We start from the raw sequence: 24,284 nt of genomic DNA on the forward strand, positions 1-24,284 counted from the left end.
TGCCTGGTCTCTCCCCACACGGTTCAAGGCAGATGAGTCACTTCTCATCCCTTGTCCCTTAGCTGTTCCCAAGATAACGCCGCCTGACAAACCACCGCCGATCCAGTGGCTTAGAACAAACATTTATTTAGCTTGTGATTCTGCGTGTCAACAGCACAGGCTGTGGTCAGCAGGGGGTTCTTCTGGTCTCTGCTGGACTTCCTCGTGCATCTGGGCCAGCTGATAGCCAGCTGGGCAGGGTGGCTTCCGACACTTGCAAGCTGCTGGCTGGGGCCGTGGGGGGGTGCTGGGCCCTGTGTCTGTCCTCCAGCGGGCACCCGGGCTCGTTTCCGTGGCCACGATGGCAGGTCCCGAGAGGCCAAGCAGAGGGGTGCATGGCCTCTGGGGGCCCAGGCTGGGGACTGGCGTGGAGTCATGTCCCCGTGTTCTCTTGGGCAAGCATGTCTCCTGGCTGAGCTCCAACTCAGGCAACAGGGGAGCAGACCCCACCACTGGACAGGTGGCTTTGAAAAGTGACATCGGAAAGGGGTGTGGATCCAGGCCGGGAAATCAGTCAGGCCGTTTTGCACACAGTGTCTATACCATGTCCCCGGTCACCCCAGATGGGGATGGTTTCCTAGTCATGGCCTTAGGGTCCCTGAGTTCCCAAAATAACCACCAGATGAAGTGGCAGTGTCCACCGCCCCATTTTACAGAAGAACTCACAGGTCCGAAGAGGTGAGGGGCCGGCCTGAAGTCCCAGGGAGCAGCGGAAGTGGGACATGATCCCGGGTGTGTGGCGATTCCATACAGTTTCAACATGGGCTCTTTTTGCTCCTCCTGGGAAAATTTTATTTGCTCCCTTCGGGCATGACAGTGATTTTCTCCCTGTTGCTGGAGAAGTGGATGGCCCTGCCCGGCACCTGGGTCACACGCGGCCACCCGATCATGGGCAGCAGGCTGGCGAGGACGGCACTGAGGATGGCGGTCACGTAGCCCCAGCCCAGCTGGCACTGTCCACCATGGTACACAGAGGAAGTTCTGCAGGCCTCCTTGGCGAATGGGGAGGCCAGGCCGATGGGGAAAACCAGCAGGCCCACAACGGTGATGGCCACTGGGGACAGCAAGAAGGAGACAGAAGGAAAGCCAGCGTGTGGGTCAGGGGCTCTGGGCTCAGGTTCTGTCCCAAGACTCACTTCCCCACCTTCCTGTCCACCCCCCACGATTCATCTGTCCAATCACTTATTTACCAGCTCATCTGTACTTAACAGTTTTTGCTTATTAAAGTGTAGGTCACATGTAATGTATTAGTTTCAGGTGTACAACATAGCGATTTGACATGTATGTACCTTATGACGTGATCACAATTCAGACTAGTAACCAGCTGTCACCATGCAAAGTTAATGTCGTAATAACTCCTCATTCCTTTATCCACCCATCACTCACCTTATCCATCCATTCAGCTGTATCTAATCCACTCATTCGCTCCGTCCCTGTGTCTGCCTTGTTCAGACATCCGTCCACCGGCCCACTTAGCCACCTGTCCCCCATAACCATGCATCCCCATCTTTCCTGCAACCATATTCCAGTCCACCCCTTTTCTTATCCATCCGTCCACTAATACAGCCATCATCATCTGTCCGTTCCTCCACTCACCTACCCACTCATTCCTTCCTTCACCAGTCTGTCCACCTGTTCACCCATCAAAACCATCAGAGGTGCTGTGGTGGGCACTGACAACACCGAGGAGATGGACCGGATCCCTCTCACCCTGGGCACTCCCAGGGCAGGAGGACCAGACACACCCTCAGCCTCCCCTGCTGCAGTTCGGCCACAGTGGCCTGCCCGCAGTTCGCTGCACGCACCTTGCTCTCTCGTCCTCGTGCCTTTACCCCCGATGTTCCCATTACCTGAACCGCCCTCAACATTTGCCTAACTCCCACATGTCCTCCCAGCCTCAGCTCAAGTGCTGCCTCCTCCTGGAAGCCTTCCTTAACATCCTCCACCCTCCCAGGATTTTTCTTTGCACCTGTGCTTATCCCTATTGTGCAAAATCCCCACTGCGTTGTAAATGCCTGATGTACTTCATTACTACGCGCCACTATGCAAGCCTGGGACGAGCTCTATATCTCCATCCATCGAGTCAACAGATATTTTGTGAGTATCTGTGATGTGCAAAAAGCACTGTGGTACGTGCTGGGGATACCAAGATACATATTCTCGTCCTCATGGAGCTGGCGTTCTAGTGGAGAGTGACAGACAAGAATCGGGAGAGCACACAAGGGACTGCAGGTAGTAGTAAGTCTCGCGCAAGGTCGAAAGCAAAGCAAACAGGAGAATCTGGGGAGAGGGGAGCTCACTGAGACAGATACGTGGGCAGAGCCCTTAATGAAGTGGGGAAGCAAGACAGAACTCCTGAGAACAGCAAACTCCAGGCAGAGGGAACAGGCTTGGTGTAAATGAGCACCAGACAGCAAGCCAGGGCGGCTGGAGCACACTGAGCCAGGCAGAGGGGTAAGAGGTGAGGTCCGTGAGAGAAGCGGGGCTTGATTAGGTGGCCACGTAAGGAGTTCGGATTTTGCTCTGAGTATGACAGGAAGTCGAAGAAGGGTGGGTCAACCTGTCTGAGTGGCAGGAGCTGATTTCAGCTTTAACGGGACCCATTTGGACAGGGCGTGGCGAACAGATTCTAAGGGGCAAAGGTGGCAGCAGGGAGACAGGTGGCTGTTGTTCCAGTCCAGGTGAGGGATGGGGAATTAGCTGGGATGCTTTGCCATCAAGGCCCGGGCTAGACTGTCCAGACACTAGGTGTGCATTAGAGAAAAGCAGCCCTTCAGGGCAGATGCAACCCCACAGCTCAGCAGGGGGAGCATAGGCTAGATTTCAGCCCCCCAGCCCTCAGCTGGGCACCCTGGTACAGTGCACAACCTGCCCAGTGGTGTGGGGTGGTCCAGGAAGGGATGATGCAAAGCAGACAGGAGAGAAATAAAGGGGGCCAGACTGTTAGGACTGGGCTTAGCTAAGGGCAGGTGAGGGTGATGTTAAAGATATCATTCCCTCCCTGCCCCCATTTCTGGCGTGCTGAAGGGCCAGGAATAATCTGCCATCCTTGGGTTTATCTCTGAGATTGGACCCATGAGGCCAGACTCTGCTCACAGGTTTTTTCTCCTTTCATTCATCATTCATTCACTCCCCAAAACATGTCCGAGATGCTTACAGGTGACAGTGGATTTACCTGCAGCTGCCTGCACCCCCAGTGTTTTGCTGCCGCCCCTCCTCCGGCACAGCTCCTTGGGGGCCAGGGCCCAGGACAGAAGGACAATTGCATTGAAGGCCAACAGGAGCCAGCCTCCAAGGAGAAGCGCAGCTGCAGCCTTACGGGAAGAGAGAGGAGAGAAGGTGTTGAGTGGGGCTTGGGTAGAAGGCTGCGTCCGCTGCTTACCCACCAACTACTGAGTTCTGGAAACCCCGTGAGGTCTGTGCGATTATTATCCCCATTTTCCATGTCAACAGACTGAGGCTCGGGGAGGTGGAGCCATTTGCCTCAGGATGCACCACTAATTAAGTAGGAGAGCCAGGATTAAGGTATAGATCCATGACCACCATATTCTACCTATAGTGACTACCTGCTATAAGGCGGGGTCACCAGGAGAGGCACCTTCGTCATGATGAGTTTTGAAGGCTGCAAAAATCCTCCTTAGAGGTATTGGAGTGGGAGTCCTGACCCATTGTCCCCACTGTCGAATTTGGTAATGTGCATCATTAACAGAGCCTTCCGACAGCTTAGCTGTGGTTTCCCAACCTCGTGGTGCTTAGAGGGAGGCCAGGTAGGTGGGCGCAGGTTATATATGCTGTGCCGCTCTAAGATGCATTGAGATCGTCATAGATGTGCCGTGTTGATGGAAGTATAGCGTCTTGGAGAAGGGGCACCTTTTCTAAATTTGTGCAAAGGTGCTCTATGGCTTGATAGCTGCTTTTACAGACATCCTGGGGGGTTGCTAACATGCAGATAGCCAGACCCCGCCCCACACCTACAGAGTCATAGGCTCAGGTTGGGGTTGGTGGTGCAGAACTTGGCTTTGTTTTGCTCTCGTGGTATTGATAGTGTCCCCAAGGTCCCAGTGAATTGAGCTGAGGACTCACCTTCCAGGCAAAGTTAGGAATATCATCCAGGGACCCGAAGGTCCCACAGCTCTGGTTCCAGCTGTCAGCCTGAGGCCAGGAGCAGTAGGTGAGGACACCAAAGGAGAAGGTGGGGCTCTGGAACCAGGCAGGGGAGACGAGGCTAAGGGCCGAGATGCAGGTCAGGGAGAGTCCCAGAGCTGCCCACACGCTGGCCCCCATCACGGAGTGTCAGTAACCTGGGGGTCGCCGAGCAAGGTCAGTGGTGGAGACTTCCGGAGCAAGCAGAGAAATGGGGGCTTCCAAGGTGCCCCCACCCTGCAGCCAGGGGATCAGGTTCTGTGTTCACGCCCCCGGTCATCAGCCTCCCTTCAACCTCGTGATGCAATGGGAGATGCTAACAGCTGGTGTGGAGAGGGTTTGGCCTGACAAGCTCTGGAAGCAGAAACCCCAGGTTTTAGAACTCTCCATAGCCACATGCAGCCCCTCCAGCACACGTCAACGCACGCAAAGGGTTTAGGATGTAACCTAGCACTGCAAGGGCTTCTGGGAGTAACCACTCTATAGAGCTTTTCAAATGAAGCCCAAGGACGCCATGGTGCGTCGGTGGTCCTCACGGGAGAGCCTCGGGGGCACCTGGACCCAGCCTTCAGTGCCACTCAACCATAAGAAGCCAGAATTGCTTCATTTTCACTTCTTCAGCCCCTCTCCACGTGAGAGACAAAGTCTCTGTTGAAGCTGATGGGCCTTAAACACCTCTCAGCTATCTGGCAACTTCTCCCTTTAAAAAAGATGGGCTCCCTGAGCAGACAACAGAGTCCGGTGAGACTCTGAAACCGCAGTGGGGTTTTCCTTGTACTCGCCGTGGTGATTTTGTTTTATTTGTTGGCACGATACTGGCTGTCCATTTACAATGAAAATTTATTTTAATGAAAAAGCGAGTCAGTTGGAAGGTTTGCCTGTGCCATCATAGAGGTGGCAGGAAGGTGGTATGCCCACGCTGTCACTGATAGCCAGGAGTGAGCCCGGAGGGTTGAGCCTACCCAAGGGCACCCAAGGTCAAAAGCAGCTGAGCTGCCAGCCCAGCCAAGGGCACCTATGCAGACTTCCCAGGGCCAGTCCTTTTCAACCTTGGTTTCACTTTGGGACGCTAAGCCTGGCCAGCACTTTAAACATGGCAGGAACCCTGGGCTCGGAGGCTGGCCACTCATTCTACCATTTCCCACCTGCGTGACTGTGACAAGTTGCCACATTCCTCTGGGCCTCAGTTTCTCCACCTGTGAAAGCAGATTAGAAATCCCAAGGGGCAGGTGGCCTTGGCCTCAGTCACTGGGCAGGGTGATTTTGTAGAGAGAAGGAGACAGGCCACACCCTCCCCTTCCCAGCACTACAACCTTGGGGATGTCCCCTCAGATCTCCGGAAAATGGGGGTGGGGTGGTTGTGAAGGGTAAAGGGGGTGAAATCGCGTGTGGGTTGCAGGGGGCGGGAGAGAGATGCCTGGCGGGTAGGCCAAGGTTACATGGCAGACTTTTTATTCCCAGGATGAAAATAACCTCATGGCTGCTATCCAGCAAGTGAGATGTGGCCCTTTGAATGAGGGAAGATGGATTTTTTCCCCCTTCCTCCACCCAAATCAGCCTGTCCTTGGGGTTTGGCAGGATGCCAAGGGGTGTAATTCCAGCCAGGAAGCCGGGGAGCCCGGAGCCGACGGAGGCCTGTGGTTTTGCCTCTCTGGCCGCCCCAGTGGCTCTCGGGGCGTTTCTGACCTTGAAAGGAGTTTTGTTCTCCAGATAATGTGCTCAATGTCACCTGGGAAAATCACGCCGACCGTCCAGGTGCCCGGGAAGCTAAATGAGGTATTATAACCCAAAACCACATCCGGCCAGGCCCCAATTAGCTGGGATCCTGCTCAGGGGAGCTTGCAAGGGACTGACTATTTTCTTGTCCAGCCCAGTGTGACCCGTGGATGGGGGTCGGCAGTTCTTGAGTGCTCACCAAGTGCCATGCTAAACACTTGGCGTACCTCGTTCCATATAAGCGCCGTGGCTTCTGGGTGGTAAGTCCCGTCACCATAGTTCCCATTAGACAGACGACAAAATGAAGGCTAATTTTACACCCACCAAAGCCAGTGGTGGGCTAGGGACTTATACTCAGGGAATCGGCCTCCCAGTTGGACCCTAAGCCCTAAAGGGTGAGGTTAAAAGTCAAATACCCCAGCGGTTTCCTGGGGCTGCCTGGGCAGCCACCCCCGCGGCGGCTGCAGCCACACACAAAGAGTGAAAGTAATCTCAGGGGCCCATGATGGCCCCTGGTTAGTAGCTTCCTCTCTGCTCCCTCCTGACCTCTGACCCGTCCTCCTTCTGTACTCACCACACTGCAGGTGAGGACCCTCTTACATGGCCTCTTCTGCTCGGGCTCCGGTGTTAGGCTCAAGTCTGTGACCTGGTAAGATGCCTCCCTCCCTTTGAAGGAGACACTCAGGTTGGTGAGCAAAGTCCAGGTGTGTGATAAGCTCTGCGTGGGTGTGAGTATTTCTTCCTCGTTCCTTAAGTCAGCAAGCTGTACAGAGACAGAAAAGCGAGCCACAGATCACACGGAGTGAGGGTGTGGTGTTCCCTGGGCAGGAGAAGGCCCGAATAGGAATTACAGAGCTGCAGCGACTCCCTGGGGGTGACCCTTCTTGCCACCACACTTGCTCTCTACCTCTCTGCCCGGGAGCAGATCTGTGTTTCTCTGGCTCCAGAGGATCCTCCCTGCAGGCTGTGGGCTTCCGGAGAGTGATGGGCACTGAGTCTGAAAAAATCTTTATCCCAGCATCCAGCGTCGGGCACGGCACAGAGTGGGTGCTTGTTTGTGTTTTGTTGTACATTTTGGAAGGGCAACCTCCAACTGGCTCGAGCAGGAATGCATCGGGTTACAGAAGGGAACGTGTTACGGTACAGCTTTCGGCAATGTCTGAGGAACCCCCTCTCCCTCTCTCCACTGTTTTGTGCTGGGTTGGCTTCACTCTCTGGCACATTCTGTCTCAGAGTTGGCCTCTGGTGGCTCCAGGCTCACCTCCCCAGGCTTAGCAACCCCAGGTTGAAGGTAGGGGGCTGCTCCTCTGGTCCTCTGCACGCAGTTGCAACAAACTATGTGATGAACTCTCATTGGCCAAACTTGGATCATGTGCCCACCTGCGAGCCAATCACTGTGGCCATGGAAATGGAGTGTTCTGATTAGCCAGACTTAGGTCCTGTATCCTAGGATTGGTGGGTGAGGGTAGGGATGTCTGGAGGTTCACCCCACTGGAACTGTATGGAGTGAAGGTGGGGGATGGGGTGGTTCTAGGAGGAAAACTGAGGTGCTGTTAGCAGAGGGTGAGGGCTGGGTGCTGGCTGGTGAGAACTAGAGGTGCCACTAGAAATGCTGGCGTGACCAACCAGCACATGCTGGTTGGTGCAGTGAGAATCAGGAGGGTCCAGTGAAGCCTGGGGTGGGGCTCAAGTCACAGCTCTGCCAGCCACATACCGTGTGACCTTGGCGAGGGCATCTCAGCCTCTCCGGGCCTCAGTTTCACCACCTGTAAAACGAGGACACCTGGAATAGGTGATTGCCAGGGTTTTCCCCATTCATTCAGTCAGTCATCGTTTCCTTTCCATCCACGTTTGTCCGGGAGCTTTGGAGTTAGTGGGAACTGGGTCTGATTCCAGTCGGAGCCCCACTGGCTGCATCAGGCGCGACTGATGCCCCTTTTCAGCTGCGCTCAGCTGCATCCTGTGCGGCACCGGACACTGCAGGCGACCTGGGCCAGCTGCTGCAGCCCCATGACCAACTCACCCTCCAGTGACATGGCCTGAGTTGTGGCCCGGTCCCCGACTTCCTCAGTGGTTATCCCAGCCGCCCTGACCAGACTCTTGCTCGGGGAGGGGAGGGCCTGTGGTGGTGCCTCCTCCTCTAGACTCCCATGAAGAAGCTGCCATCCCTCGTGGCTGCCCAGAGGCTCTGGTGTCAGAACCCAGAAGTGCGGAACAGTTGGGCCCGACTGTGGAAAACAGCACACGGGAGACGCAGCACACGGCAGATGAAGATGAAGTTTTTGCCCTATACCTGCCATGTTTCTCAAAAAGTGGCTTCTGCAGAGAGCCTTCTGGGTGTGTTGTTTTGGAGACGTTGTGGCCAACTCCGTATGTTTCGAGTTTGCTTTTCCTCCTTTCTTGCCTCGAAGTCCCTTTTCCTGCATTTTTGTTGGGCCAATTACATGTCCAGTAAAGCATCAGCACAGAAGTTTTGCCTCAGGCTCTGTTTTCTGGGGGAACCCAGGCTGTGTGACCCTGAGCAATTTACTTAACCTCTCTAAGCTTCAGATCTCTCATCTCTAAAAGGAGATCATAAGAGAAGCATCTAGGTCCTGGCTGGTGTAGCTTAGTGGATTGAGAGCGGGCCTGTGAACCAAAGGGTCGCGGGTTCAATTCCCAGTCAGGACCCATATCTGGGTTGCAAGCTGGGCCTTCAGAAGGGGGGTGCATGAGAGGCAACCACACATTGGTGTTTCTTTCCCTCTTTCCCTTTCCCTCTCTCTAAAATAAACCTTTAGAAAATAATAGAAGCATCTGTCAGAAGACTATTGTGGTGTTTAATGAGACATCGCAGGCAAATACTTGGATCAATACATTTCATTGGATTGATACAATACTTGGATTGATACATTTCATTAGCTGGATGGTATCATGTGACAACATTTATTCAACGCTGCATTTCATGAACATTCATTGAGTGTCAACTCTGTTTCAGGTTCTAGGCTAGTCTTTGCTCCCAAGTCTAGACTCTTGCTGCTCACAGTCTAGAAAGCAAGACAGAGAAGTAATTGGGCAACAACAGTACAGCGTCATTGGTATTGGAAGATTCAGGGGCTGCGGCGTGGTGGTCAGGAACAGCAGGGGGCGCCTTCTTCAAGCTCAGAGCTAAAGGATGTGTAGTCCTGACAGATGATGGGCCAGCGGAGGGTGAAGTGTTCCAGAATGAGGGCATGACATAGGCAAGAGTCTGGTGTTGGGAAAAACTTTTCAAAGACTGCGTTGGCTCTCATTACCCAAAGTGCACAAATGTGGCCTTCGTCAAGGAGCGTGTGGGCTCTAGAGCCGTGCTGTTCAATATGGTAACCACAGCCACACATGGCTGTTTAGATTTAAATTAATTAAAATGGAATGAAATTTCAAATGCAGTTCTTCAGTCGCATTGGCCGCATTTCAAATGCTCGGTAGTCATCTGTGGCTAATGTTACAGTACAGACGTCAAACATCTCCATCGTTGCACAAAGCGCTGTTGGACAGAGCTGCTTGCAAGTCTGAGAACAGGCAGCCAAATCAGGACAGGCTTCCTGGAGGAGGGGGTAAAAGATGGCAGAGAAGGGGCTCTGGGAGAGTCTCTGGGTGGCACTGTTCTCTATCCTCAGGAAGAGAAAAGCCAGGCCTGGGAATAGGGGTGGGGTATTGGCTCTGGAAACACTGTACAACCCGACACCTCTTTGGTCAGAGTATAATCTCTGAGTGTGTGCTGGCTGGGAGTCACACCTGGGAGGGAGGACACAGGAATGCCAGGGGAATCACCTAAGGCGGGACTGAGCCAGGAAGTCCTGCCTTTTCTGGGGCTAGGAGGACTATGGGAATTGTAGTTTGACACCCCTTGAAGCTTGACAAGGGTAGAAGCGTTGACACTGGGCCTAGGCATCTTGGGGGAAGTAGAGTTGTTGGGGCTGGGCTGGTCAGGGCTGGGAACTCATCCGGGTTTGGGGGTTCTGCAGGGTGTGATGGCAGGAGGAAGGCTATCTTCTCCCCTTCCGTGCTTAAATTCTGAGACAGAGAGGAGATGCCAAGGTAGACTAAGTCGGCTGCAGAGCTGAGACATAGAACACTCAGTTAAACAGAGTCCTCAGCCCACACATTCAGGTTGATTGGGCTTTTCCCAGGCAAGACAGGAGTTGCCAGGAGGTTAGGGAGGAGAGGTAGCAGAGGCACTCCATCAGCTGTTGGTCATTCATGCATTTAACCCTCTATCTTTCTGCACTCAGTCTTTAGCCAGCGAGTACTGCGTGGGAAGCCCTGTGCTGGGCACTGTGAATACAGGAGCTCTAGAGAGGGCAGTGGACGGCAGACAATGACTCGGCTGGCCTTTGCCCAGCTTACAGGTGGAGCTAGAGGGAGTCTGACTTTCAGTCCGACTATTCTCTGTCTCCTGCCACATGGACGTTATCCTGGCATCGGACCCAATGGAGCCTCAAGCCCACCATTCCTGGTGAGTCTCTTGGGGCACAGCAAACACCAGGCCCGCGGGCCGAATCCACCCCTCCACCTTGTTTTATCCGGCCTGGCACCTTGTTTCTACCTGGCAGCAGCAACCGAGGTCCTTGCCCCTGATTAAGGAACAGTTACATTCATACAGCCCTAAAATTATATTCAGCCCTTTGAAGGCAACCACAAAGCCAATATGGCCCCTGGTGAAAATGAGTTTGACACCCTATCTTAGGGAGACACAGGTTGCTCCCCAGTGAAAGGGGGCTGGTGACTGTGACTTCAAAAGGTGGGCTGTGCAGATTCAGTGAAACAATGGATATGGTGTGTATCTCTGGTAACAGTTCCCTTTACACACACACACACACACACACACACACGAGGTAAGAGAGCTTCCTGTCATTCTGTAGCCACACACTGTGAGGTTTCCCCCTTCTCTAACTTTATTGAGCTGTAAACTGAGAATAAATGCACATATGATTTTAGGTCCTTCGATTATTCACACTCCATATGTTTCCCTAGGAACACGTGTCACAAATGCAGTTAATCTTTGCAGTTATTGTTTATGATGTCTGTAAACTCCACCAGAGCCTGCTTCTTCCAGGCTGCTTCACTTCTGTGTCCCCAGCACCCAGCATACAGTAGGTGCTTAATAAAGATCTATGGAATGAAATGAGTAAAGGATGACAAAGCAGGCGTTTTCCGTTCAAGAGCGACTTCCTTTGAGTCTCTCAACTTGTCCAAAAATCTACACGCCTCCTCGCTCAGCTGCCACCTCAACACCATAGCAGTGACTGGCATACAGCAGACAACGGAGCCTACAGGCCCCCAGCCCTGCGTGCAGTCCCCCGCTCTCCGCGAGAGGGCGCCAGCGCATCACGCAGGCCTCACTCGCTCCCCGATAGGCACTTGCAGGCCAAGCAGTTCAATGGGTGAGACTTTACCGAGCGCCTCCTGAGGTCCTCGGCTGCTATTTTAGGCTCTTGGAGGAGCAGACCCGGAGGCGGGTCGGTGTCCGTTGCGGTGGATCCTGGTCAGGGTCTGGGGATCGCCCGAGGAACGCGGACGGGGACGTCGAACAACATTCCAAGTTAGGCACCGCACGTTCAGGAGGTTTTGGACCGGTTTGGGGAGGGCTTCCGGAAGGAGTGTCCCAGGAGGTCTCGCGACCTTTGACTCTCCCGACCTCTTTCTGGCCCCCTCAGCCGGGGCGGACGAGGGTCCAAACGGCCCTGCTCCGCCCCGGCACCCTCCGCGCAGGCGCTGCCAGCCGCGGTTCCCATAGCAACGGGGGGGCGCTTCCCCGCCCGAGGCCCCGCCCCCAGCAGGCTAGGCTGCGCGGGACCGCGGGCGGCGAGGGCAGGTGCGGCGAGCTGCGGGCAGGTGGCGGCGCGGCGCGGGCCAGCGTTGAAGGAGGCACCAGGGTAGGTTGCACGGCGGCCGCAGGGGGTGGGGGCCGGCCCTATGCCCCCTGTCCCGGGTTCTCGAAGGGGCTGGCGAGGCGGTGACTGGCGGTGGCCGCCAAGTTTTTGCTAGGCTGAGGCCCCGTGAGAAAAGTTGGCAAAGTTGGTCGGGGAAGAGGCGGGGATCTCCCCGGGCTCGGGGTCTGCCGGGAGGGGGGAATCCCGATTTGGGAGCCGGGAAATCTGTCTCCCGAGACTTGGGAGTGGATCCCGCGGGAAGATCCCGCGCCACCGGGCTGAAGATCCCAAGAGGGGATCGGGCGCTGGCGGCCCGGAGTCTCACTCACTCCTAGCCTGGAGGTGACAGTGGACGGTGACTGTATACTAGGAACTGGTATCTCTTTCTGCCCCCCTCCCCGCCCCGCCCCCGACGCTGATCCAAGGGGAAGTGTGGTGGTCGGGAGCTGAAGGAATCGCTGGAGATCCGGGGTACCTAGCTCAGAGCTTCTAGGATCTGGATGTCGGTGTGGGTTGGAGGCCCCGGAGGTGGACGTGCGGGGTAAGGAGCGAAGCGGAGCCCCGGGCAAAAGGATTCTGCGGGCAGCAAGGGTGGTGGAGAGAACTGCGCGCTGAGCCCTGGGGCACCCGGGCTGTGGATGAGCCCTGCCCGCCTGGCCTGCGCTCCGCTCCACACGCCTTCCCAGGGCAGAGGCACCTTGATGGGTGTAGGGCTCAGTCTCCCCGGCTCCCAGGTGGGCTAGGTTTGTCCCCACCCTGCTGGTGGCACCGCCTGGGGCTATAGGCGGGGCGCTTGGGAAGGGAAGTAACCCACTGACCCCCATCCGAACCTGACCTTTCCACACTCTCCTGGTATACACTCACCTAGGAGCTGGGGCACCTCGCCCTGAAACCCCGCTCTGAGTGTCTGAGTGGAGCCTGTGACCCCCGCAAGCCACCTAGGTGGTGCAGCTGTGAACTTTCTCTAGCCGGGAGCAGCCATTATGTTTGGAAAGGAAAGGGCTATTACCTGTTGCACAAAGAAAGAGCTTTTTCTTTGCAGATTCTTTGTGACCTTGGGCAAAACAACCTATCTAAGCCCAGGTCTCCCCTCTGGGCAAACTGGGGCAAGAGTGGGGATCACAACCCATCCTCTTATTTGGCTGGCAGGATTAGTAGGGGTGATACGAACGGTACAGGTAGGGACTCTGCAACTACTCGTGGGCCCTCATTTGTGGCCCCTCCTTTTCCACATCCCAGCCCCTGTACTTCTTGGCAGCATCTGAGGGCAGGCTCCAGGGACCCCTGCCTTTTTAAACTGCAGGCTTAGAGAGATGCCTAACTCCATCTTCCAAAGGGGTTAATTGTTCCTCTGCACTCCCACCCACCTCCTTGCAGAGAGAAGCTCTGGGGTTTGGCTAATCAGTAACCAGGGCTTTTGGACAAGGCTTCTCCCTTAGCTCAACTTTCCCTTTGCTAATCCATCAGGCTCCTGGACAAATTGTGTTCACCCCCAGATGCTGGCATCTCAGCACTGGATAGTTCTGGGGGAGCTGGGCAGGCACCAGCCCTGGTCTTGGTGGTTTTAGGGGAACCCTTTTTAAAAGATTTGCCTGCTTGACAAGGGTGCAGTTACCCAAGAGAAGTGCCAGGTTTTAGGACGGTGTCAAGGCACATGTTTTAGCTGGGTACGTGACCTGGCTGACTCAGTCATATGTGTGTGGGGGGGGGGACCTACTATGTGGCCAGCACTACAGAAGTGGTATGACCCAGGGCAGTGGAAGACCTGTTCTCCTGCCTTTACGTTCTAGCTATGGGGCAGTCAGCTACAGTCAGCTGTGCTGGCTCTCGATGTTGGGGGTGCAGCCCTTGCCCAGATTCTGAGGCTGCAGGGGCCTCATTCCCCTTGGAGGTCCGGGGGAGGCTGGCTTTTATTCAGGGCCGACCTTGGCAGGAGATTGGAGCAGCCCACTGTCTGGCCCTGACATTTCTCCTCTGTCAGCATCACCTGAACACATCTCCAACCAACTGAGAAAAAGAGCCCCCGAAGAGCAGTTTAAATGTTCATTCACTCATTCATTCGTGCACTCATTCAACAAGTATTTCAAGACACGGGCAATCATGTCCTTAAGGGAGGGGTCACGCCTTTGTGAAAAGAGGCAGTTGTCCAGATGAGAGTCGTAATGGGGGGAGGGGCCGATGCCTTCTGGCCTGAGCTGGGGAGAGGTCAGGAGTGGTGGTTTGTTGGAGGGCTTGCAGTGGAAAGAGGGGGTGTTATGGGCAGGAAGAGAAACAGACCGGCCTGGCTGTAGGAGGGAGCATGGGGTGCTGGCAGACAGGGGCCATTCTCAGGGGTTTGGACTTTGTCCAGGGGCAGCGTCGAGGGTGCCCTGCAGGAGGGGGACGAGGTCAGATCTGTGTTTCGGAAGCTCGCCCCGCCATTGTGGGAGGCTGGCTGGGACAGGGTTCGAGAGGAAACTGAGAGGCCAGTGCAGAGGCTGCTAGAAAAATCCAGGTGAGAGGTCACGGTGGACCAGACTTGGATAGAGACCAGGGTTCTGTTTAGAGAGCCACTCCTCTGAAGAGCCCTCGGGAGGCCCAGCCTTTTATCTGGAGAAGGAAACCCCCCAGGGGAGGTGGCTTCATTATTCTAAGTGTCAGTATTTTATTCCATTGGGTAAACCTTCCTGAGCACTTACGGTCTGCCTGCCCAGGGAGGGGCACAGACCTCCAGATCCTCAGGGACCCCATACTTCCTGGGTGCAGGGTGGGGCTCCGTGGTGTGGGAGGTCTTCACCAGCCAGCCTTGGCAGAGAGCAGGTTTGAACACTCTCTCAGTTTGCAGCTTGTGGATGTTTGGAGTCAGTGAGGGTGAGTCTGGCAGCAGCAGGGATAAATCCAGGGAGGCTTCCTGGAGAAGGCAGGGGTGGGAAGAAGGGGGAGCCAGCCAGGGAGATTTGGGGCCAAACCCTGGCCCTGCCCTGTCCTGGCTGTGGTCTTGGGCATGGTACTTGTTTTGAGACTCGGTTTTTCTCATCTGTAAAATGGGCTCAGGATAGGCTCCTCCCTCCCTCAGCGTCTTGTTCTATAAGCTCAGTGAACCAGTGTGTGGAAATACTGTGTCCATACTGGGCTGTGCTTGCTGAGTGATGGGTATGAGTATCATCAGCCTGTCTTCAGGACGTGTGTCAGGCAGGTGGTCCCTCTCCCAGCCTGGGCGTGTGGAGGGAGTGGCCACACGTGACACCTGACCTGAGTCTTAAAGGAGAAGAAGGAAGAGGCCAGGGAGGAGAAGGAACAATCCAGGCAGAAACAGCAGCAGGGGCAGAGCTCCTTTGGAGAACTGCATGCTAATTGGAGTACCCGGAATTCTCCTTACATGTCCCAGCCGCTCCCTAAATACCCAGACAGGAGGGCTGTCGCAGGCTCGGGTCAGGACCGAGACCAGGGTGGAGGGAAGACCCTTGTCCAGGAGGTCACGTTCCTTCCCACAGTCACCCGTCCAGACTGTAGGAACCACTTCCCTCCTGGAACCTCAGTTTCTTCTTCTGGGAAATGGGAGGATGGGAGAGAACGTGGGAAAAGCACTTAATGCAGCAGAGCTGCCACTTTTCACTGAACCCTTTACAGGTGCCTGGCTCTGGCCAAAGCGCTTTTTACAATTTTATTTTTTTATTTTATTTTGTTCTTTTCAAAATGCTTCATGACAGACCCAGGTGATAAGTGTTTTGGGGACTGTTGATTTGCTTCGAGTGGCCCTCCCATTCCCTCCTGCTACACTTGTCAAATTGCCATCATTTAAAAGGAAGTCCACAGACTTGGAACTGAGAGACGCATGCGCACACACACTGTTTTCCTTCGCTGTGATGAGTATTGACAGAGCATCTTACCTCTGGGCAAGTCAGAAGGGCCCCTGTCCTCAGGAGTCCACGCCCCAGGACTCTGGTTCATCGGATGGGAGGCAGGGAGGGGCACGGCAAAGTGAGAGGGTTACACGTGACCTGTGGGAAATAGTTATCATGGCTGCCTTTGTCAACTGCTCAGTTAAATGACCTTTGAAATGTTCTGTGGCCTTGTCTCCATTAAGAATATGAAATACGCCCTGGCTGCATTGGCTCAGTGGATTGAGCACCGACCTGCAAACCAAAGGGTCACCGGTTGGATTCCCAGTCACGGCACATGCCTAGGTTGCTGGCCAGGTCCCTAGTTGAGGGCGCGTGAGAGGCAACCACACACTGAGGTTTCTCTCCCTTTCTCTAAAAATAAATAAAATCTTTAAAAAGAAAATAATATGAAATATATCCCCAAAATATGATCTTTGGGTGTTTACATGGCTGAGTCAGATGTGATACACACAGTATGTATATGTGTATATATGTATGTATGTGTGTATCTTGTATTATGAAAACATGTACTATGTCTCCAAAGCGTGAACTGGGGATGTTTACATCTTTGGGTCGGAAGAGGGGTACACACACACTGTGAGAAAAACACGTAACATACCAAACACGTCAAAGATGGCAAAATGATATTGTATTAAGTGAAAAGTGAGTTTCCCGCCCCCGCCCTTATCACACTCTGGTAATTATCTGAATACTTTTTGTGTCCACTCAGCAGCCAGACAGAAGGAATCGAATCTTTGTTCCTCTGCTTACAAGGCTGTGTGCGCTTGTGCAGGCGGCTTGACCTTCTGAGCCAGAGCCTCTTGGTCCATAACTGGGGGCAATAAGGGACCCCGCGTCCGAGGGGCGCTGTGAGAGTAGGCGGGAAGGGACTGGTGCGTGGTCAGTGCTCAGTGCGTGCGGGGCGTCGTCATTCTCCGTGTACCTTGGGGTGGTCTCAGTGCAGTTGTTACTGTGCCCTCTTTCCCCTCTGGAATTGGCACTGCAAAAAGGCAGGAACCCTGTCTGTCTCACTGCTGTTTCCATGGTCAGTAGTCACAGAATAAACAAATGAATCAACATAATGTGGACTTAGTCTTTTAATAACCATCCTAAAACAATAAATTTCTCATATGAGTTAAAAGTAGAAGTGGACACTTCGCCGTTTCCGAATGTGCGGACTTACCCTGCCCTTTGGAAAGTGGAGCAATACTCTGAGGTGTGAAGGTGCTCTTAGCAATTGAACGGATCCCCTGTTGGCTGACATTGAATGCTGGGTTTGTTTTCGTTTTTGCTGTGACGTGCGGCACTGCAATAAACTTTCCTATTCTCATCTTTGCACACCCACTGCAGTCGATTGGAGGACAGATTTCAGGCTAGGGAGCTGTATCCAGGGTTGGGGTAAAGCCTGTTTAGAGGGTTGATCTAGCCTGCCCAGCTTCCCTCCAAGTGGCTGTACCTTGCCAACACCCACAAAGGCTGGCGGGGAGTAGGGAGAGAGAGAGATGGATGTGAGAAACATCAATCAGTTGCCTCCCATATGCATCCTGACCCGGGATCAAACCTTTTGCTATATGGGACGGTGCTCCAGCCACCTGAGCCACCCGGCCAGGGTAGAAGGCAGGTGCTTCTAGAGCAGGTGCTTTCCCCCTCTGCTGTGGCTGGGGGGCCATCTGTTCATGGGTCACTGTCCACCTGCTTCTCTTCCCAGAGCAAGCCTTTCTAGCCCGGGAGGAACAAAGGGCCTCACCCAGCCACTCAGCACCCTTGAACCCGAAGCAGCTCCAGGCCAGCCAGGGAGAATCCTGGGAGCTGTGCATTTAAGGGACGTTCACACCGCTCCGAGGTGGAAGCCCTGGGCAGGCCTCAGGGGGCCCGAGGTTATGAGAATCTGCTGGAGGCCACCCTGGGTGCAGGGGTGGAAGTCATGCCTTCATTCACTCATTTGACAGCGGATTATCCTGTGTCGGTGATGCGGTGCAGTTATGGGGAAACTGGGATTCTGCCGGACGCCAGGGGCGGGTTTCTGAAGGAAGCTGGGTTGGGAGGTTGAGAACTTGGAGTAGTGCAGGTGTGGCGTTCCTGCGTGACCCTGGGCGTGTGACTTCACCTCTGGGCATTTCCTTTTGATCTTCACAGTAGAATAAAAATAGTAAGTGGGGAACCTTCTATCCTAGGTGCTGTGTTCATCATCGTTCACTTGATTCTCATGTCCCCATTTTACAGACAAGCAAACTGAGGCTCAGGGAGGGAGTTGCGTGCCCAGGGCAGCTACTGGGAAGAGGGCATGTGGATCCACGCAGCCTGACTGCCATCCCGGTGCCCTGGACCTCTCTCCCTGGTGGTGAAGCAGGGCAGAGCTGGGCTGCCCTAGCATCCTGTCAAACGCCATTGCTGTGTGACTTTGGGCAAGTGACTTCGCCTCTCTGAGCCTCAGTTCTCACCTGCAGAAAGAAGATGCTGAGATTTTTCCCGGTGGGATCATTGTGGGGTTAAGTGAGTTAACAGCGTGTGAAGCTTCCTGAGCCCATCCCCGTAAAAAGATCAGCTTAGTGTTTAAAAACGAAACTGTGTAAGTTACGCCAAGGAATTGCTTTATAAATCACAATATAAATCTTCCTTGTTTGCAGTCCCAGCAGAAATAGTGGCAGTAATTAAAATAATAATAATTTGCACTAATAGGCCGCTTCTTATATGCCAGTTGCCCTGAGGTGTGGGTTGGTTCATTTGCCCAAATTCTTTATCAAACCCCTTCTTCATCCTGGAAATACAGGTGCTGGTGTCGTTTCCACTTTACAACTGAGGAAACTGAGGCCCCGAAAGGTCAAAGGCATTGACTGCCCAACTTATCAGCTAGCAGCAGGCAGGGGTCCTGGGGTCCTGGGGCGTGAATCCTGCCCGCGGGAGACGCAGCTGTATTTTCAAAGGCTCCAGGTCAGGACTGAGCCTCCCAGCAGACTCTGTTGATGTTTCTTTTCTTTTTTGTTTTGCTTCCTCAGTGATAAAAGCCCTTTCTGGGGACCGTCCTGTTTACCCGTGGCGTGGTGCGATGAGGCCCTGCTGGGGGTGGGGGAAGGACACTCGGAGTGTGCCAGCGGCGCATTGGGTACGCCGAGGTCACTCTGAAAACACACAGCCCCGCCTGCCCGGACACGAAGCCTGGGCCTTGGTGGGCACTTTGCCCGCTGAGCCCTGCCCAGTGCCCTGGGCTGGGCCGGGGAGTGACTTGGTTGGGGAACTCCCAGAGCCCTTTGGCCTAGGAAGCTGGCCAAGCCTGTGTCTCCCTTTCATTTCAGGCCCTAGCACTGGAAACCTCTTGTCCCTGATTGTAGACCTGACCCTTGCCTGCCAGGGACTGTGCTGGACACGTGATGGGGCCTGGGTCACGGGGAGAGAACACAGAGTATTAGAGCAGTTCTGGACCAGAAGCCCTCACGGCTGAGTCTGGAACCGGCTTCTCTGCTGTGTGCCCCTGGGCAAGCCTCTTCTCGTCTCTGCGCCTTCACACGGGGCGGGGTGTGGGGTGGAGGAGAACTGGGTGAGTAGGTCCCAGAGCCTTTGGTTCCTGCTACCTACCCCTTCTGGGAAGAAATCATCCATTTAAAAGGTAGAGGCTTGTAGCTCAGCCCTGGCTGGTGTAGCTCAGTGGACTGAGTGCGGGCCTGCGAACCAAGGGATCGCAGTTTGATTCCCAATCAGGGCACATGCCTGGGTTGCAGGCCAGTTCCCAGCAGGGAATGCACAAGAGGCAACCATACATTGATGTTTCTCTCCCTCTCTCCTTTCCTTCCCTTCCCCCTCTGAAAATGAATAAATAAAATCTTTTTTAAAAAGGTTAAAAAATAAATAAAATAAATAAAAGGTAGAGGCTATGAAACCACCGTCCTCCAAGGGCCTACTGTGTTCTGAGTCCTTTGCTAGGGAGGTATTGCGTGTGCATGTTCTCATCAGTCTTCAGGATCTCTCAGGCAGTTGGTTTTACTAACCCCCTTTCCAGACAAGCAAACTGAGACCCAGAGACAGAAACTCCCCCTCGCATCACTCAGCTTGAGGGGAAAAGTGGCGGCGGCTGGAATTGAACGCTGGTCCGTCTCCTGCCAACCTAGCCCTCTCCCGGTAATAACTCACGCAGTCAGTGCCCTTCTCCCCAACTTGCCCAGAAATACTCTCCCCCATCAGAACTCCCAGCACAGGGTGTCCTTTCCTCTCTTGGGTTTGCCCATCATTTTCATTTTTGTTATTTTATTAAGCACCTACTGTGTACCAGGGCCTGAGCCTGGCCCTGGGTGTGTGTCGAGCTGCCTGGGATGCAGCTCATACCCTCACAGAGAGAGACAGGGGGGTGGGGGTCACAGAGCAGTGTGCCCAGGGCGGCAATGCAGGGGGTGCTGGGGTGGGGACCCCAGCTGGCAGACAGCTTCTTCTTGGGGAGGCGAGACGTGCCTGGTTACTGTCCGGTGGGACTCCAGAGAGGAAGCGATTGTGCTTCTGAGCGTGGCCTTTAGTTCCTTCCTTCATTAAAAGGAAGAGGTGAAGAAGGGATGGGTCGGAGGCATTCGAAAGCTTTGGAGGAATTTCTGGAATGCCCAGCAGGCTGACTGACCCAGCAGAGCAAGTGTGAGCCATCTGCCCTGGCTTTCGGTTGGGGTCAGCTGGGTGTCCTCAGGGGCTCTCTGGGTGTTACCGGTTCCTGTTCTGGGTCCTGAGTCACCCCCAGGAAGGTGGCTTTTCTGCGGGCCACAGCAGCTGCCAGCCGCTGAAGTCTGGGTTTGAAGTGGGCAGCCGGGGAGCACGGTCTGCCTCTGCTCTCTCACTGGCCGTGGGACTGGCTTCCCCTCTGCCTTGGGGTTCACACCGTGGAATGGGGGTGCCGGCGCCTCCCTTTCAGGCTGGCCGAGGTCACGTGGGCGAATGTTGGGGTGCATGGCATGGTGATGTGGGGTAAAGCTCCCACTGTGCGCATTGGGTGCACTTGGTGTGCCCTTTTGCTGTACCCGGCTGTCACATCCACACCTGGCACGTGGTGGCTCCTTTCCTTTTCCTAATTCTATTCTCTTTTAATCATTAATTCTATTCTCTTTTTATCATTATTGGGATACATTCGCATGACAATGCATTTCCATCGTTGAGCATTTAGAAATATAGGTAAACAAAAGGAGGAGATGAGAGTCTTATGGTCGCGCATTTCGTGATAACCAGCGCTAATATTTTGGAGTGTGACTTATACTTGTCAATCAACAGCATAGGTAGGATTGACAGATGTCAGCCCCGCCTCTTGGGGTTCATGCTCAGGTGGCTGGGATTCAGGTCCCCGCCCTGTAACTTCCTAGCTGTGGGACCTTGGGCAGGTCGCCCTGAGGACACCTAGCTGACTCCCCCTCTGAGTCTCACCTTCTGCTCCTCTGTTCAGTGAAGTCGCCAAGTTACGGCGAGTTCAAAGTAAGAACAAGTGAGAACGAGTTAAAATCAGGGAAGTGTTTGGAGAGGTGCCTGGCACACAGCAGATGCTTAATTCTTACCAGCATTTTGTACGTGTGTGTAATTTTTCTTGATGTGAGTGATGAGCCAGCCCGGTTCTGGGAATGCTGTAACTGACAATGGGCTGGATGGTAGGCCGGGCAGGCGCCGGGCCACCTTCTCGGGCGGGGCCCAGAGGTGCCACTCTTATTTCAGAAGTAGGGGCTGCTCAGAACAGGGTCCTGGTCAGGTAGTTGGGCCCACACCCGGCACTCTGGGCGCTCAAGTCCTGATCTTTATCGCTCACGGATGCTTCCTGTCCCTGCCAGGCCTGGGCGTTCTCCAAGGCAGAGCCGCTGGAGGTCCCAGCGGGCTGGAGGTGGCCCCTGTAAGGTGAGCTCGGTGGGTCCCCTTCCTCCTCCTCCTCCCTTGGCTGCAGCAGCGGCTTCAGGAGGCTCAGCCACACCTGGGAGGAGTGACGGGGTCGGTCGGCCACCACTAGGAAGGTCTGTAAACTAGGAAGTCACCAGGACTCCAGTGGGGGCCTGGAGGTGACAGAGAAGAAGAGGCTCATGGAGCCTGGTTTTCAGAAGTGAGTCTGGGGTGGGGGATGCTGCCCTTTACTAGCTCTGTGACCCTGACCGTGGGTCAGTTATAAACCCCATCCATCCTCTGGTTCCTGGAAATGGGGCTAATTAGAGTAGGTTTCATCTTACAAGGTTGATGTTCCTGCCACAAGGCATAAAGGCTCCTAGCACAACCAGATCCATAATCAGCACCTCCTCCCCCTTCTCCCCCTCCCTCCTCCCTATCCCTCCCCCTCCTCTACTCATTTATAACCACAACACTGACTGAGCAGACCCTTTGCTAACTACTTGCTATGCATCCTCTTGTTGAATCTTCGTAATACATTATACTTGCTATTAATAATACTCGTGCCTTGCCGTCTGATTCTGCATTGCTTGTGTGTTTAACTGTGACTTCACGCTTGAGTGTGTGATGGAACGCCCAGCACACGGTAGCTGATCACAGAATGGCAGCCACAGTGGTCACTAGGCTTATGTTTGCTGGTGCTACACGGGGCTGTGGGCACAAGAAGCAGCCCCTCACCAGCCCAATGCTTGTAATCGGGGGTGTCTGCTCCGTGAGTCTTCTCCCGGGGCCGCCCTTGAAAACCGCTGCTCATCCACGACACCGATGCCATGCCAGACCACCCCCCATTCATCTGTTTCGGCTGAATCTTGGGGTACCCCTGGGGTCCTCCAGGCTGAGTGTTGTACCACAACATGATTGCTCTCCCCGATTTGGTGAGAGCGATCTGGCTGTTGTTACGGAGTGCGGGATCTGAGGCGCAGAGAGGTGAGGCCGCTGGCTCACGGCTGCAGAGGAGGTGGGCTCGACTCCACCCAGAGGCTGCTGTTGGAGGGTCTGGCCCATCAGTCTGGTGTTTCCCAGTCACTCTTGCGTCAGCTTGGACATTTTTCATATTCCTGCACCACCTGGGCTGTTCTTCAGTTAACCTTTTCCTTGATCTTGACTCACTTTTTAAAAGTAACGGTTTTATTGAGATGTAATTTGCATATCATACAGTTTATTTAAAATACACAATTCAGTTTGTGATGAAAACTGAAACTGCCGGATGTCACAGGAATTCCACTTCTGGATATTTAGCCAAAGAAAATGAGAACAATAAGAAAGATCACTGTACCCCTGTGTTCATTGCATTGTTATTTACAGCAGCCAAGTTACGGACACAGCCCAAGTGCCCCTCGGTGGATGAGGGGGTGGTGGTACGCATACACAGTGGAATATTACTCAGCCATAAAAAAGAATGAACTCTTGCCATTTGCGACGGCATGATGGACCTAGAAGGCATGATGCTAAATTATAATAAGCCAGAGAAAGACAAGTACCATATGGTCTCACTTATATGAAGAATTTCAAAAAAGCTCATAGATGCACAGAATAGACACGTGGTTGGAAGAGGTGGGAGGGGAAGGAGAACTGGTGGTGGGGGTACAAACATTTAGTTATAGAATAAACGTCTTCAAATGTAGCGTGCAGCATGGCGATGGCAGTGAATGATACTTTTTATAGCATATTTGGAAGATGCTAAGGCAGGAAATCTTAAAAATTCTCACTGTAAGAAAAAAAATTGGAATTCTACATGGTGACTAGCGTTAACTACAACTATCCAGGTGGTCATTTCCCAGTGTGTATAAATATCGAATCATTACGTTTACGCCTGAAACGAATGTCGTGTTCCATGTCGATTGCACTTGAATTAAAAATTTGGACACTTGTAGAAGTGTGCAATAAAAAATGTGCTCAGTAAAAAGGTGTACATTTTAGAGAAGCGTACAATTCCACATTTTTGGTGCGCTCACAGAACTCTGCAACCTTCGTGGTGACCGATGGAGGGTGTTTTTACAGCCACAGTGTCCTGTGGCCGTCAGCGCTCAGCCCCCATTCCCTGTGTTATGCTGGTCCTCAGCACTGACGAGTCCACTTCCGGTCTCTCTGCATGGTTCTGGGCATTTTATGTGAATGGAATTGTACACTATGTGGTCTTTCATGACGTCCTTCTTTCACCTCGCATCACGTTTTCAAGGTTCATCCGCTTCTTAACATGTATCAGGACCTTGTTCTTTTTCACGGCTGAATAGTGTTCCATTGTGCAGATAGACGCCATATGGCTCGTTTCTTAAAACTTAAAAAAACATCAGACGGGCAGTGGGCTAGTTTGATCTGATACACATGGACGTGCATCACTTACAATACAGCCCCATCATCATCAGTGTGTGGCCGCGGTACGCACACACCCTGCACTCTGGTGCATTAGAAACCTGACCTTGTCAACTAGCAGCTGCCCAAGGGGAGTTCTTTGCTGTGCCGTGGTTACACTGGGTGTGCTCGCAAAAAGATGTTTCATGTTCTGTCTTGGGAATCCTTCTGCTAGGACGGAGCAGAGATTTCAGTCCCTCCTCGGTTTGGCTCCTGCTGCCTCTTCCGAGCAGTAACCTTGGGATTGCACTGTGCTTTGACCAGCATTTATTGCCCTTGTGCCGGGTATCCACCCACCTGCCTGCTGGGCTGCAGCAGGCGGAAGGGCCATCTCTGTGAGTCACTAGTGGTGGGGTGCTGTACTTTCGCCGGGCACCGCCTCAGGGGGTGA

The 24,284-nt window shown here is 53.9% G+C and overlaps 2 protein-coding genes across 4 annotated transcripts in view; one reads left to right on the forward strand and one right to left on the reverse strand.

The window, feature by feature from the left end:
- Positions 1-82: 82 nt before the first annotated feature.
- On the reverse strand, positions 83-6,887 carry LHFPL7 (LHFPL tetraspan subfamily member 7). 2 transcript variants are annotated; one of them, XM_053669913.1, is made up of 5 exons: positions 6,806-6,887; positions 6,473-6,661; positions 4,123-4,340; positions 3,215-3,353; positions 83-1,093 (listed from the first exon to the last, which is right to left on the reverse strand). In XM_053669913.1, exons 3-5 carry the CDS (start codon positions 4,321-4,323, stop codon positions 831-833), a joined length of 603 nt encoding a protein of 200 aa, XP_053525888.1. In that variant the 5' UTR covers positions 4,324-4,340; positions 6,473-6,661; positions 6,806-6,887; the 3' UTR covers positions 83-830. The 2 variants fall into 2 exon arrangements, with proteins under 2 accessions (XP_053525888.1, XP_037012125.1); XM_037156230.2 differs by lacking the exon at positions 6,806-6,887 and having other exon boundaries at positions 6,473-6,765.
- A 4,798-nt stretch (positions 6,888-11,685) lies between these two features.
- Positions 11,686-24,284, forward strand: part of KIAA1671 (KIAA1671 ortholog) — a 161,532-nt gene continuing 148,933 nt past the window's right edge. For both annotated transcript variants that reach the window (XM_037156219.2, XM_053669624.1), the window contains exon 1: positions 11,686-11,795. The gene's annotated coding sequence lies outside the window, so the exon portion shown is untranslated. The remainder of the gene's footprint in view (positions 11,796-24,284) is intronic.

Source organism: Artibeus jamaicensis, unplaced genomic scaffold (genome assembly GCF_021234435.1).
Source record: "Artibeus jamaicensis isolate MK-2021 breed Jamaican fruit bat unplaced genomic scaffold, CSHL_Jam_final contig_525, whole genome shotgun sequence".
NCBI classification, from domain to species: Eukaryota; Metazoa; Chordata; class Mammalia; order Chiroptera; family Phyllostomidae; genus Artibeus; species Artibeus jamaicensis.